This window comes from Camelina sativa, chromosome 3 (assembly GCF_000633955.1).
Source record: "Camelina sativa cultivar DH55 chromosome 3, Cs, whole genome shotgun sequence".
Taxonomy (NCBI): domain Eukaryota; kingdom Viridiplantae; phylum Streptophyta; class Magnoliopsida; order Brassicales; family Brassicaceae; genus Camelina; species Camelina sativa.
In genome coordinates, this window is record NC_025687.1 from 18,301,669 (window position 1) to 18,316,112 (window position 14,444).

General features: G+C 38.3%; 1 protein-coding gene across 1 annotated transcript; it reads right to left on the minus strand.

Annotated features, from left to right (window-relative positions):
* Positions 3,661-7,681, minus strand: LOC104779107 (putative pumilio homolog 10). The gene is made up of 6 exons (XM_010503501.2): positions 7,647-7,681; positions 5,214-6,488; positions 4,729-4,891; positions 4,386-4,549; positions 4,039-4,288; positions 3,661-3,959 (listed from the first exon to the last, which is right to left on the minus strand). The coding sequence occupies exons 1-6, from the start codon at positions 7,679-7,681 to the stop codon at positions 3,855-3,857; spliced, it is 1,992 nt and encodes a 663-aa protein (XP_010501803.2). The 3' UTR covers positions 3,661-3,854.

A 14,444-nucleotide genomic window follows, 5' to 3' on the forward strand; every position in this document is an offset into this window, starting at 1 on the left:
TTCAATTGTGCATGAAAGTATTGCATAGTTAAGTATTGCATAGTTAAGTATTGCATAGTTATAGAATGTCTTTGGCATTGTTTACATGTGTATGTGAAACCATTGATGCAACATGTGTATGTGAAACCATTGAATCTCTTTGACATTGTTAACTGATTTTTTTTTTGTGTTTGCATTCTAACTGATCAAACTAACTATCATTGTTTACATGTGTGTGTGGAGGTTTGATCGGGACAAAAAAGGCCAACTTGTTCGAAAGATTACCAAGATTTTTACAAACAAATTCGATGGTCCATATTATACTTGGACTTGTGTGCCTCCCAATAGAAAAGAGAGATACTTCATGGAGTTTGCGGTTAGTTATGTTCTCTGTAACCTGTTTTCTACTTTTGTTTATTGCTTGTTTTCACTTACATAATTCTTTCTCTCTTTGTTATGTAGAAAACTCACACCTGGGATCCATTGATAACAGGTGCCGTTCAAGAACATTTCAACAGCATCTGTAACCGCCGGATGAAGGGCATGGTTAGCGATGCAAGGACGGCTCGAATAAAACCTTCATGGATTGAAGGTGAACTCTGGAAAGAAATGGTTGCTAATTGGGATACTGAAGAACAACAGCAAAGGAGTACCACCTATTCCAAGTGTTGTATGTCTAACCGTAATGGTCTCGGTCCTCACATCTACTTATCAGGCCCTAAGTCATATAGGGAAATCCAAGATGATCTGGTACTAAGCCATTTCTACTTTTTTAGTTACATTTATCAACATTTCTATTTTATCTGGTACTAACCATTCTTTAATTTCTAACATCGCAGGAAGAGGAGGTCAGTATGGGTGAAGTTTTTTTCAAAACACATACAAAGCCGGATGGTTCTTATGTTGATGGCAAGGCAGAGAAAATCCATCAAGCTTATCAGCAGAAGTTGCAAGAGAAGATGGCTGAGCTCGAGGCAGATTCAACTATTTCAGATGGTACTTCACACCGTCGGGATCTCACCAACGATGAATGTACTGCCATCTTTCTTGAGGTAAAGTAGCATTTCTACTCAATCATGCATTTGTTTTGCTCATTACTTACTGTTTTTCTTTTTCTAAAAACAGTGCACTGAGAAGGATTCACGAGGAACTCCTTAAGGTGTTGGAAGCCTCAAAGATACTCTTGGCAAGGGAAAGGGCAATCAACCATCACAAACCGAAGCCTTTCTTACATTGCAAGAGCAATTGAAGGAAGCCAAACGTCAGATTGAAGTTCAGGCTGAAATTCAGGCGACTCTCAAAGCTGAAGCTGCTGCTCGAGAAAAAGAGACTGCTCTCCTTGTGGCTGAGCAAAAGCACGAGATCAAAGAGTTGACAATGATGGCAAAGTTTATGCGCCACACTAATCCAGCCTGCCTGGAGTTTATAGCCTCTCAATCAGCTGAGGAGGACAATCTTCCATCAACAACTCCATCATCAACTCTTTTGTTTCTTAACTCATGAACTAAGTTCACTTCTTCAGTTTGTATGTGTCATAAACTTTTTCTTTCTTTGCTTTTGGTTTGATTTCTACTTTGTACTTGTGTATGTTCTGCTTTCACAATTATGGTTATGTTTATAATGATTTTTCATTCAATTTTTCCTTTAATAAATCAGTATTAAAATCAGGATTAAATTCAGGATTACAAAACAATAAAAACCAGTTAATTTCATTATTTTGTAAAACAAAGTAGTCGCCATATAGTCGTCATTTTGACGGCAAATTGTCGTTAAATAGAAGGTAAATAGTCGTTAAATAGAAGGTAAATAGTCGTTAAATAAGACGACTGATTCAGACTAAAGTCTTGCAAGTTTTTTATTCATGTAAAAAGTCGCAACTTTGTCGCAGATTAGTCGCTAAATTTAGCGACTAATCAACGACTCATGTTAATATAGTCGTTAAATTGTCGGCAAATTGTCGCCACATGTGGTTACTAAATGACAACAATGCGACGACAAATTAACGACAACATTATATCATCGTTAAATAGTCGCTAAGTATTTTTTTTAAAGACTATATGTATTTTAACTACAACAGTAATTAGTCGCTAAATAGTCGTATAATGTTTTTAACGACTATTTAGCGACTATTACCACAGTGGTCGTTGGCCTGTTTTCTTGTAGTGTTCATCCGAACTCTGATTGGACTGATTCCACTTCGAGGTATGCTCTAGATGAGGTAAGAATATATCCCAAATAGTCGTTTGGCTGGAAGAGTTGATATTAAACTTCGTTTGTGTTGAACATGAGTTAAGGATTTTCTTGGATGGTATCATGATCATATCATTAAGGGTTTCCTAACCCAAAAACGCAGCCCAACCGAGCGTTTAACTTAAATCATCTTGCGATAAACCGGTCTTGCATCAATCGATGCATCACCTGCATTGATCGATGCACATCCCAAACCGGGATTCCGGTTCGCGGATATTACAAATTTAAAAGTTTTATACTTTCAAAACTGAAAAAGAAAATTGTAAAAAGTTGAGGTTTTTTTTTTTGGAAATTTTATTACAAAGGATAAAAGAAGAATTTATGAGTTGTAAGAGATTGATTTTTTTTTTTTGTAATTTATGAACACATAAGCATTGCCTTAGGAGACTAAAAATATATGTTTCCAATAGAATTTCTACACATTTCCTACGAACATTTTTCTATTCTAAAAATCGTTCTCCCACTTGTTTACCCACTTAGCTTGTTGGGGATGAAATCGTACCTATTTTTTTTCAAATGTCGGAATTGTAACCTACACATTTTCTACGGAATTCCTAATACAAGTTTTCCAAATTGACATTTTTTACACATTTGGCTACCAAATTTCTACGAATTATTTTCTTTCCATATTCATTATGCTTTCCTTTGAATTCTCATATGAGAAACCATTCACATGAAATTTGAAGGACATTATCTATCAAATTCTTTCGACATTTTTTAATTTCATATTTCTGCCGCGTTCGTACAAAAATTCTAATGACAAAACGGTTTGTAGGATTTTCGTAACACCTTTTCTACAATTGTCTGAGACATTTTTCCGTAGGAAATTTTCTTCCTATTTCATATTTTTTACGCTTACTTATTTTCATCAAAGTCGGAAAGATTTTTGTTAGGAAAGTTTCCTACCAAATTGTTTCTAGGAAAAAACATAGAAAACATGTTGTTCTCTTGTAATATATTGTCTAAAATATCCTTAATTATTTTTTAAAGTGTATCATTAAACTTCTTAGTACTTGCAGATCTGTAGCTACTAATGTTCTCATTTCTATCATATTAAAATTAAATTGAACTTATATCAAATTGATCACCCACATAGGGAGGAGTTAGGTGGAAAACATTAAAGCTTTTGTTTTCTCATCCATTTTCTATGATTTTCATTTCCTATGGTTTTCTAAATAATCTATTTTTTAAAATTCTTATTAGTCATTTTGTTAACTGAAGCGTTAAACTCTTTGGTACTTGCGATTCATGTTCTTGATCAGGCTTAATGTTTCTATGTTTTAATTTCTTTCAACTAAAAACTGATTTGACCTCATATTAAAGTGGTCACCCATATTTGTTTTCGATGAATTTCACATTGTTTAGTTATGTTATGCCAAAACCTTGTTTATTATTTTGGTTGTCTGTTTTGAGTTCCAAATAATGCAAAAAGAGAGAAAGAGAGAGAGAGTCTCTTATATATCTACTATATGAAAGAGTAATGGCCTAAAACACAGATTAGCAGGTTAGTCACTTCGAAAGAAGAGACTGACACCAAAAACATTAAGGGATTGTCTCTTTCTAAAGCCCTATCCGGTCTTTAAATACAAAATACCAACTGTTTTTTTTTTGGGTACTAATCAAAGTCACATCTTGAAGATGCTCTTGGAGAATATCTTCTTGCAATAAGGATTCGACTGTAGTTTCCCAAACCTATCAACCTTTTCCACCAATCTAGCTCGAACAGCTCCCTATTTCAACCAACCCCAAAACCCATGTGAATTTCTGTTTTTGGAAGCTTTTAGTTGTATAAAATATGTATGGTTTTACCTTGGTTACAGAAAGAGCTGTTTGGATCACATAATTCGCATAAGGATCCTGCAGAAGATATTCAAAGTTTGGAACAGAGAGGAGCTCACGGACGATCTCAGCCCGACTCTCTGGATACATACTTAGACACTTCTCAATCACATGGCTACTAAACTTCTGAGTCGCTAGCTCGGCGTAATGCAGTCTAAACTGAACCAGCAACTTCACTGCAGAAACTTCTTGCTCTATTAGGCACTGCACCACATAGTTCCTGTCCATTTCCACAAATCATAAAGAGAGTTTTTCAAACTATACAACTTTAACATTAAGAAACTTTTTTGAGTATACAGTCTAGATTTGGATTTAACCCGAAAGGATCCTGTGAAAGATGAAGTGCGTTTCTTGATATCTCAGCGACGAGTCTCTCATGTTGTGGTCCAACAGAGTTTATAAGGCAGCATTGAAGCACACAGCATCCGTGGCGATGAACTGCTATCTCTGCACAGTACTTTGTAGCTGCTTCAAACACAAACTGACACCAGATTTCACAACATTCATCAGAGCTTAAGTAAGAAACAAAAAAGAAATTATGATATGTGACAGCAATTTCAGCATAGTTAGTAACAGCTTCTAACACAAAAACTGACACCAAAGTTCACATCCTTAATCAAAGCTTAAGTAGGAAACAAAAAGATGGTGATTGAAGTAAACCTTGTTGTCATTAGGACCAAGGAACTGCAAGCAACTCTGTATCACATGATTCCCGTTCAGATCTTTAACAAGAGCAAGAAAGCCCGGTCTAAGACCTGACTTCACCAATGCAATCTGCTGTTTAGTTTTCACGGTTTCAATCATCTTCTGTACAACCCTTGTCCTGTTTTGATTCATAAACAAATTAGCCAGAAGTTAGAATACAAAAACGCATTAACCAGTGGATTTTTATCCTAAAGGTCTCAGCTTTATTTCTTGTAGCTTCCTGAAGTTTGCAAATTTGGTTTGTCCAAAAACGGCAAAAAGTACAAATCAAATTCCTTCTTTTATTAATGTGCAGAGATTTCAAATATTTCCATAAACAAAAAAGATTTCATCTTAATCCTCAAAAGATGAAATATCTCCATCTCTATATTGACTTGTTGACTAAATTAATGAATCAATGGTTTTCAAATTTACCAAAGTTGGTAGAAAGAGAAGCTTACCCATAAGTGTCAAGGCAGATTCTGATAAGCTCCCTTGGTTTTAAGGTTAACACACTCACAATCAACGTTCTCTGTTCCTCATCAGACACATCTAACAGCTTTTGGACGATGTAATTCCCAAAAGGATCCATGGAGAGTTCAACAACATGGTCAATGATCTCATGGAATATAACCTTAGAAGCTTCATGAAACGTTCCTTCTTCGACCAGTTTCTGCAAAACTCGACAACCAATCTGATCTTTGGCCATCAAGTTCACAGATCCGTAACTGTTAACCATTGAGACGAGATCCAGAGGCAAACCACCATTGATCTTAGGCTCATCTTCCTTCAAATACCTTCTCATCTGAGTACTCTCTTCTGGATAAGAAGCTCCAGAACCTTCCATGGCGGATAGGGTTTGATAAAGCTTATTCCTTTCAGCCATCAACGAACCCTTGAACTCATCGTTCCCAATCAGACTATCCTTTGTAGAAAAAGGTCCAAGCTTTCTGTAAACTTCTATGGCGGCTGGAGCTCGAAAAACCTTATTTCCTTCAAACATCAACGCATCGTTGCCACAAGAGACGCTTCTGAGACTAGGACGTGAGATACGCTTAACAATGGGAACATTCTTAAAAGCCATCATCTCTTGGAATCTGTTGGGGTTAAAGGAACCTTGAAAGCCAAGCAATCTAAGCTCTTCCGGAGAAGAAGCTCCATGAAAGTTGTTGTTTTGCAGACGAACAGAGGAAAAGTTTCGAAACCCATCATGATGAATCTGAGAAGCAGCTCCTCCAGTCAGATCCTCCTGCTCAAACCCAGAAGACCCACGAAGAGTTCTAGCTCTAGACCCGAAATCACCCGGGTCGACCCGGAAAGGTTCTTCTTCAGGTATGGTCCAAATGCTCATGTCACAAGAGATACCCATTTTGTTAAGCTTTCTACGCAAATCCAGAGCACCACCACTCTTGCTGTAACACTGATTCTTGAGAAACGGGTTTGTGTCTGGACTCTTTGTAAGAAACCCATCAGAACCATAATCAGGAGGAAGTCGACGATCCGAAGCTCGTCCGAAGTTAGAATCTCCAAAACCCATGAATCTCTCTCCAAACAGCAGATCAAAAACAGAGTAAAAGTGTGTAGAAACGAAGAGAGAAGAGATAGTAAAGCCAAGGAAACAATATGGAGCAGAGAGAAGAGAGAGTAAAGCAAAGGAAACAATACGGAGCAGAGAGCCAAGAAATGGTTTTGTGAGGGAGGGGAGAGAGAGAATGTTGTATACGTACGGAGAGAGCCTTCACGTCCAAAGGGCTGTGTTTGTCTCTTTTGTCGTTTTTTGTTTCAGTCACATTTGGCCATTAATGTGGCAACAGAGCCTCAAACACTGCTACTGCTTTTTGCAGCCTGCTGCCGAGGAAATATTCTCAAATTACACTTCTGTCCCTTTTTTATTTTTTATTCGGCCATGTGTCCCTGCCAGGCCTAACGGCAACGCTCTTGCGTCACTTATTCACTCCCTTGCTCGCTCAGGGGAAAAAATCATGTAAAGTGTAAACATAATATAAATCTGATTTTTCTTTGAAAAGAGAAGTAAAGTAAAAACAATGCATAAATTGGATTGAAGGTTGAAAAAAAAAAACATGATATCTCTCCACAAATATTAACAACATATTTCCTTTTATTACAATTCTCAATGATATGCAAAATAAAATATCATCATTAATTACACTAGGATAGTACCCCGCGGATAACTTTTTTTTTTTTGTGTGTGTGTTTTTTTTTTCTTTTTTATTATGTATTTTTTGTATGTTTGTGTTGGATTATACATTCATTATATCTTTAACATCTTATTTATGAATTGTTTTGTGGATGATTTATTGGATGGTTTTGACTTGCTGTATTTGTTTCTTGTTTTTGAATGATGTATGTCCACAAGAATAAAACCAAAACACAAAATATATTCACTTTCTTTCTTCCCCCTCTCTCTAAATTTACACACTTTGATTGCATCAACAAGCAGAATCTGGTTATAATTAATTGTAGCCACAACCTCACTTTAGGAGCTTTAAGCCTTTCATTTTCAAAACAAGGAACATAAAGTTCATAACCAGAGCCTCTGGTTGGTTCATCAAGCTATTCAATCGACCTAAATACGAGAAGTTGTTAAGTCTTTGGTAGGCAAGGATATGTACATAACTAAACTTTAATTGTTCTCGCGTAAGATAATGATTACAATTTTAGATATGTAAAATATATATATCATTTGGTATATACATATGCGTTGATACTCACATAACTAATGACATAAATATCCAAATTATAATGATGCATACGTTGACTCATGTATTGTTTCATCAGAATAAAGACACACCTAAGTTATCTAGTTATCATTACCTGGTGAAGTCTTCAGGGTGGATATGTTGAAGACTTGTATCCTCGGTAGATTGAATGACCCGTCAGTTATGAGTGCATGAACTTCCTTGGCCATCTCCTTAGCTCTTGAACGAGTGATCATTCCCACGATCTCTGGTTTCTCTGCAGCTTCTGTCTCCTTGCTGGCCACGATCATATCATCCTCCCCCTCTTCAAAAGGATTTGTCCTCAAATCGGGATCTGCATAATAAGGAAGCAAGTCAGAAACATTGAATGTTGAAGATATATTATACTTACCTTGAAGATCAATCTAGTAGGCGTTGTCGTTGATCTTCTTGATGACTTCAAATGGACCATCAGCTCGTGGTAGAAGCTTGCTTTTCCTCTCTTCTGGGAACCTATCCTTGCGTAGATGAATCCACACCAAGTCTCCTTCTTCGAAAACGATCTCCTTTCTGCCCTTGTTCGCATGTTTCTCGTACTGCTTGGTTCTTTTCTCTATGTTCTCCTTAGCTTTAGCATGTATCCTCCTGACCTGTTCAGCCTTTTCTTTGCCATCAAAGCTACACTTCACACTTAAAGGTAAAGGAATCAAGTCTAGAGGTGATTGTGGATTAAAACCATAAACAATTTCAAAAGGAGAGAATAGAGTAGCAGAATGCTTAGCGTGATTATATGCGAACTCTACGTGTGGTAAACATTCTTCCCATGACTTGAGATTGCTTTTCACTAAGGTCCTGAGGAGTGTAGATAGCGTCCTGTTCACCACTTCGGTTTGCCCATCTGTTTGCGGATGACATGTGGTTGAGAATGATAGCTTGGTTCCGAGTTTAGCCCATAGCGTTCTCCAGAAGTGTCCTAGAAACTTAGTATCTCGGTCTGAAACGATTACTTGAGGTATTCCATGCAGACGTACTACTTCCCTGAAAAACAAGTTAGCTACAATAACAGCATCATCCGTCTTGTGACTGGCAATGAAGTGAGCCATTTTGCTAAACCTGTCAACCACAACGAAAATCGAATCTCTACCATTTCTGGTTCGAGGTAAGCCAAGAACAAAATCCATAGAAATATGAGTCCAAGGTTGAGAAGGGATAGGGAGAGGAGTGTACAAGCCGTTGGGCTGTACTTTACCCTTGGCCATTTTGCAGATATGGCACCTAGAACAGACTTTCTCAACGTCTTTCTTCATTTGAGGCCAATAGAAGTGTTCTTGCAGTCCAAGTAGAGTCTTTGACACTCCGAAATGTCCAGCTAGTCCACCTCCGTGAGCTTCTCTAATCAACAGTTCCCTTATGGATCCTCTTGGTATGCACAATCGATCCTTATAAAATAGATATCCATCCTGCCTATAGTAGTTTTCAAAAGCAAACTTATGGCATTTGCCATAGCTCTCAGCAAAATCGATGTCAGTCTCATAAAGTTCTACTATTTTATCAAAACCTTCAAGCTTAGAAGACAAGGTGGAAACGAGAGTGTACCTCCTGGATAATGCATCTGCGACTACATTATCCTTACCTTTCTTGTATTTAACCGTGTAGGGAAAAGTCTCTATGAACTCCATCCATCTGGCATGTCTCTTGTTGAGCTTCTGTTGTCCTTTGAGATGCTTCAAGGACTCATGATCAGTATGAATAACGAACTCCTTTGGCCACAGGTAATGCTGCCACGTTTGAAGAGCCCGAACCAAGGCGTACAGCTCCTTGTCATATGTAGGATAGTTTAGCGTCGATCCTCCTAGCTTCTCACTGAAGTAAGCGATTGGCTTCCTATCCTGCATCAAAACAGCACCTATACCCACTCCAGAGTCATCACATTCAATCTCAAAAGTTTTCATAAAATCAGGAAGTAAGAGAATAGGGGCAGTGATAAGCTTCTCTTTTAAGGCTGAAAACGCCTTCTCTTGTGCTTCCTCCCATCTGAATCCTACATCCTTCTTGATAACTTCTGTAAGTGGCGCTGCAATAGTACTGAAGTCTTGGACAAATCGCCTGTAGAATCCTGCTAGTCCATGAAAGCTCCTGACTTCTGCCACGTTTTTGGGTGTTGGCCACTCCTTAATAGCCTTGACCTTCTCATCGTCCACTCTAACTCCTTCTGCACTGACAACAAAGCCTAGAAAGACAACCTCAGTAGTACAGAACGAACATTTAGAAAAATTAGCAAAGAGGGATTGAGAACGAAGAACATTTAGAACTTGGCGGATGTGTTCTAAGTGTTCTTCTAGACCTTTGCTGTAGATGAGGATGTCGTCGAAGTACACAACCACGAAGACGCTAATGAAAGGTCTGAGAGCATGATTCATTAAACGCATGAAGGTACTAGGAGCATTGGTGAGACCAAACGACATGACTAACCATTCGTAGAGCCCTTGCTTGGTCTTGAAAGCTGTTTTCCATTCATCTCCTTCCTTCATTCTGATCTGATGATACCCAGTCTTCAAATTGATCTTTGAGAAGACTGTTGACCCACATAGCTCGTCCAGCATGTCATCTAATCTCGGGATCGGATGTCTGTATTTCACTGTGATATTGTTAATAGCTCTGCAGTCAACACACATCCTCCATGAACCATCTTTCTTTGGTACGAGCAAGACTGGTACTGCGCATGGACTGAGGCTCTCTCTGATGTGTCCCTTGTTCATCAACTCTTCTACTTGTTTCTGCAGCTTTTTAGTCTCTACAGGATTGGTTCTGTAAGCTGGTCTGTTCGGTAGAGCTGAACCTGGTACCAAATCGATCTGATGCTCTATCCCACGTATTGGAGGCAAGCCTGGAGGTATCTCTTCTGGAAATACATCCTTGTACTCCTCTATAATCTCTATCATCTCGCGTGGAAGCTCTTCTGCTGGCTTGGTACTAGCAAGTGTCTCTTTGTAGACAAACATGAATGTGGTCATCTCTGGGTCAAATAGCTTATGGAACTCGCTGTGATTGATGTACAGGCTGTGAGACACTTTCTCTGTATCCTTGCGGTTCATGTGAAGCTGATCCTTGTAGATCTCGCTGGGTGTAAGTGGTAGAAGAGTGACCTTGCGTCCTTTGAACTCAAATGACTGCCTGTTGGTGTAGCCATCATGAAACACTCTTCTGTCAAACTGCCATGGTCTTCCCAAAAGAATATGATTGGACTTCATCGGAATCACATCACAAAACAGCTCATCTTCATACTTCCCAATTGTGAGTTTCACTACTACTTGCTGTGAAACTGTTAAAGCCCCTTTGTTATTCAACCACTATAGCTGATAAGGTCTTGGATGTGAAGTGGTCTTGAGATTAAGCTTCTGTACCATCTCTTCACTAGCAGCATTAGTACAGCTACCACCATCAACGATCAAGGTGCAGACCTTGTCTTGAACCATACACCGGGTGTGGAAGAGATTCTCACGCTGCCCTCGATCATCTGGATGAGTCTGAACACTTAAAGCTCTGCGTGCTACTAACATCTCTCCCATGACTGCTGGTTCACCTTCTTCACCTAAATCAGCCTCTGGTTCACTCTCTGAACTGTCTACAGGCACAATCTCTCCTCCTTCTTGAAGAAGAAACATCTTCTTGTTAGGACAGTCTCTGGAATAATGCCCCATCCCTTGGCATTTGAAACACCTGATATGGCTTGTAGAGGTGCTACTCTTGGGCTTGAAATCGATCTTAACTTCCTCTTTAACTGTGGCTGTCGCAGGTTTGCTGTCTTTGTGAAGGCGGGTTTACTGAACTCTCTTTGCTTGGGAATGTTAGGCGTAAACGTTGACCTCACTCCCTTTCTCTTGATCTGTGATTCAGTTAGCTCTGCCTTATGTACCATTTCTTACACATCTTCATAGTTCTGCAGCTCTATCTTCTCTTGAATCTCTCTGTTCAAACCTCCAAGAAACCTAGACATAACCATGTCTTCACTTTCTCTCAGATCAGCCCTGATCATAAGCGTTTCCAGCTCCTGATAGTAGTCTCTTACAGACTTAGTGCCTTGAGTGAGATGCCTTAGCTTGTTAAGAATCTCTCTCTGGTAGTGTGTAGGCACAAACTTCTTTCTCATCTGTGTGACTAACTGTTCCCATGTAGTGATAGCAGGCTCTCTCTGTCGATGTCTAGTGAGTCCCAACTGCTCCCACCACAACAAAGCATAGCCATTGAATTCAGATATGGCTATCTTCACCTTGTTCAACTTATAGGTACCTTGAACTTGAAAGTTCGACTCCATCTTCCTTTCCCAGTCTAGATAAGTCTCTGGATCATTGGTACCATGGAACGAAGGATACTGAATCTTGAGATGATTCAGCTGCTGCCTCAAAGGATCATAATCCCTGCCGTGATCTCTGTTTCTGTTTCTCCTCATTGTCTCTTGGCTATGATCTGAGGCTTCCTCTTCTTCTGAATACTCTCTATCTGTATCAAAGTATATTCGATGCCCAGCTACTTGTTCAGCTCGTCGTGGGCGTGTAGGATCTCTACCAGTTCTTCGATGCTCTCTTTCTGTGCTTTGAGTGTTTCTTCTCTGATTGAAACAAGTCTCTCTTCCCCCAGTAGGTGACTTAGCTGTTCTGATCCGTGTATGTTTGGAAGAAGCTCCCACGTGTGCCTTTCCTTTAGCTAAGCGGAGAGCCTCATTAGGACTAGGCGGTTCTGAAGAACTCTGATCTGAAGCGCTAGTTGCTTGAGCTATATCTTTGATCTGCTTCTCAAACTTGTTACTGAGCTGCTCCATCTGTTGCTGGAACTGAGTAGACATTGTCTTGTTTGCTTCTGTTATTTGCTTAGCCATGGCTTGGTTCAAAGCTTCCATAGCTTCTGGAGAAAGCTCCATTGTACCTGCAAAATAAAGAAGAAAACTCGAAGTAAAACGTTCCTTGAGTGAAAGAACAAAATAAACTCTAAGACTCGTAATCTAGACACAAACGAACAACAAAAAAAACAAATCCTAAAACTAAACAAGACTCACAACGAAAGCTAAAACAGCAGAGACTAACACAACAAAGAACTAAACAAATGAACAAAATAAAAACAACACAAAACGAGATTAGGGTTTAGAATCGCTCAGCCTTTGGCACAGAGTTGGCTCTGATACCACATAATACGAACTCCCTAAGATGAAACTCTGATGGAGGCTGATGACAGGTAAGTGGCGACGTGAATTGATGGTGATGATGCACAAGTGGATTGAGAGTGACGGCAGGTGATGTTCGAGAAAGAAAAGCAATGATTCGATGGTGAGAAGTGTTAGATGGTTATATGGATTCGAAAATAAAGTGAAGAGTTTCTTAATCACAAAGTGTTTAGAAACTCGGAATCATGAACGCATTCACGAGTTCGGATTGAGAGAAGAAAGATTCAACAATACTTGTTACATAAAACTTCTTCGCTACCAAACAAGGAAGCGTCGCTTTTGGGTTTTATAATCAACCCTAAGGCTCGACACTCCAAACAACAGGAAGTTGAAAATAAAACAACACGGCGTGTAAAAGAAATAAGAAAACAACAAAGCGTCTAGGTGATCTGTAGTAGTACAGAAGTCACTTGTATTAGTAAATAAGTCATGGTGACTTGTACATTATTCCCCATTGGTAATGACTTCTAGATAACTCGACGTAGTGATCCATTTGACGGGTTTTAAAAACCATACCGAGAAAACCCATTGGGACAAAACTCAGCTATGGGAAAAAGAGTACAAACTTCACACCTAAGTTATCTAGTTATCATTACCGGGTGAAGTCTTCAGGGTGGATATGTTGAAGACTTGGATCCTCGGTAGATTGAATGACCCGTCAGCTATGAGTGCATGAGCTTCCTTGGCCATCTCCTTAGCTCTTGAACGAGTGATCCTTCCCACGATCTCCGGTTTCTCTGCAGCTTCTGTCTCCTTGCTGGCCACGATCATATCACTTTTTCTGCATCAACTTAAGCATATTAAGGAATCCATTGTTTCTAGAAGGAGACAGACTGTGCTGCACACCAAGACGAAAAGCAAGAGGAATCCATTGGTTGGCATTTCTCTACATATTCACATATTTATAATTTTATACAACTACATGAAACACACAAAACCAAATGGAGCCACATGAAAAGTTCAAGTTTAGTATTTGATTTATTCTTCATGGGCCAAGTAACTTGGGCTATTTAGATTCAAATTTGGTTTGCTAAATATATTTTGACTGGACCGATTAACTCTTATAAATTTTGTAACATTTTATTTCTTATGATCTTTAATTGAATATCAATTGAAAAAAAGAGTTAAGTGACATGAAACAGATGAATATTATTGAAATATAATGATGAGCTGTATTAATTAAAATGTTTTCATTGGTTACATGTTTTAATTGATATCTTATCTCCATAATGTTTTACAATGCTGATGTGTCATGCTCTGGAGAAAAACATTCAAGTTTTATTGTATTGATTGTTTTATTGTTAATAACTTTAGTTGATTAACTTAAAATAGCCAATACGAAAGAACATCGTTTACAAATAAACTAAAAAGCGGTTCGACCCGTACTTGACGAACCAAATGATCTTATTTAGTATTAGCTTGACGAGAAACTAAAATAAATGAAAAATCAAGAAAACTCCTCGTATCGTTCTGGATCTCTTCTAGGTAGGTTGAAGCGGGCCACTTAGCTGGATTAATTTTTATTGTTATTAATAATAATAAGTGTTAAAAAATAACATTTTTTGTAATGATAACCGCTAAATATCAAGTAATGTCAGTGTTACTTAGGTTTCTTCGAGTGAAAATATTTTATATATAAAAAAGTTACACCTCGAATTTGGATTATTTCAATAAGTTAAGATATTTTTTAAACAAATTTATCAAAAAAAAAATTAAAAACATATGCTTAAATATTGTTTAAAATATCAAAAAGTTATAATGTTCTTACTCACCAT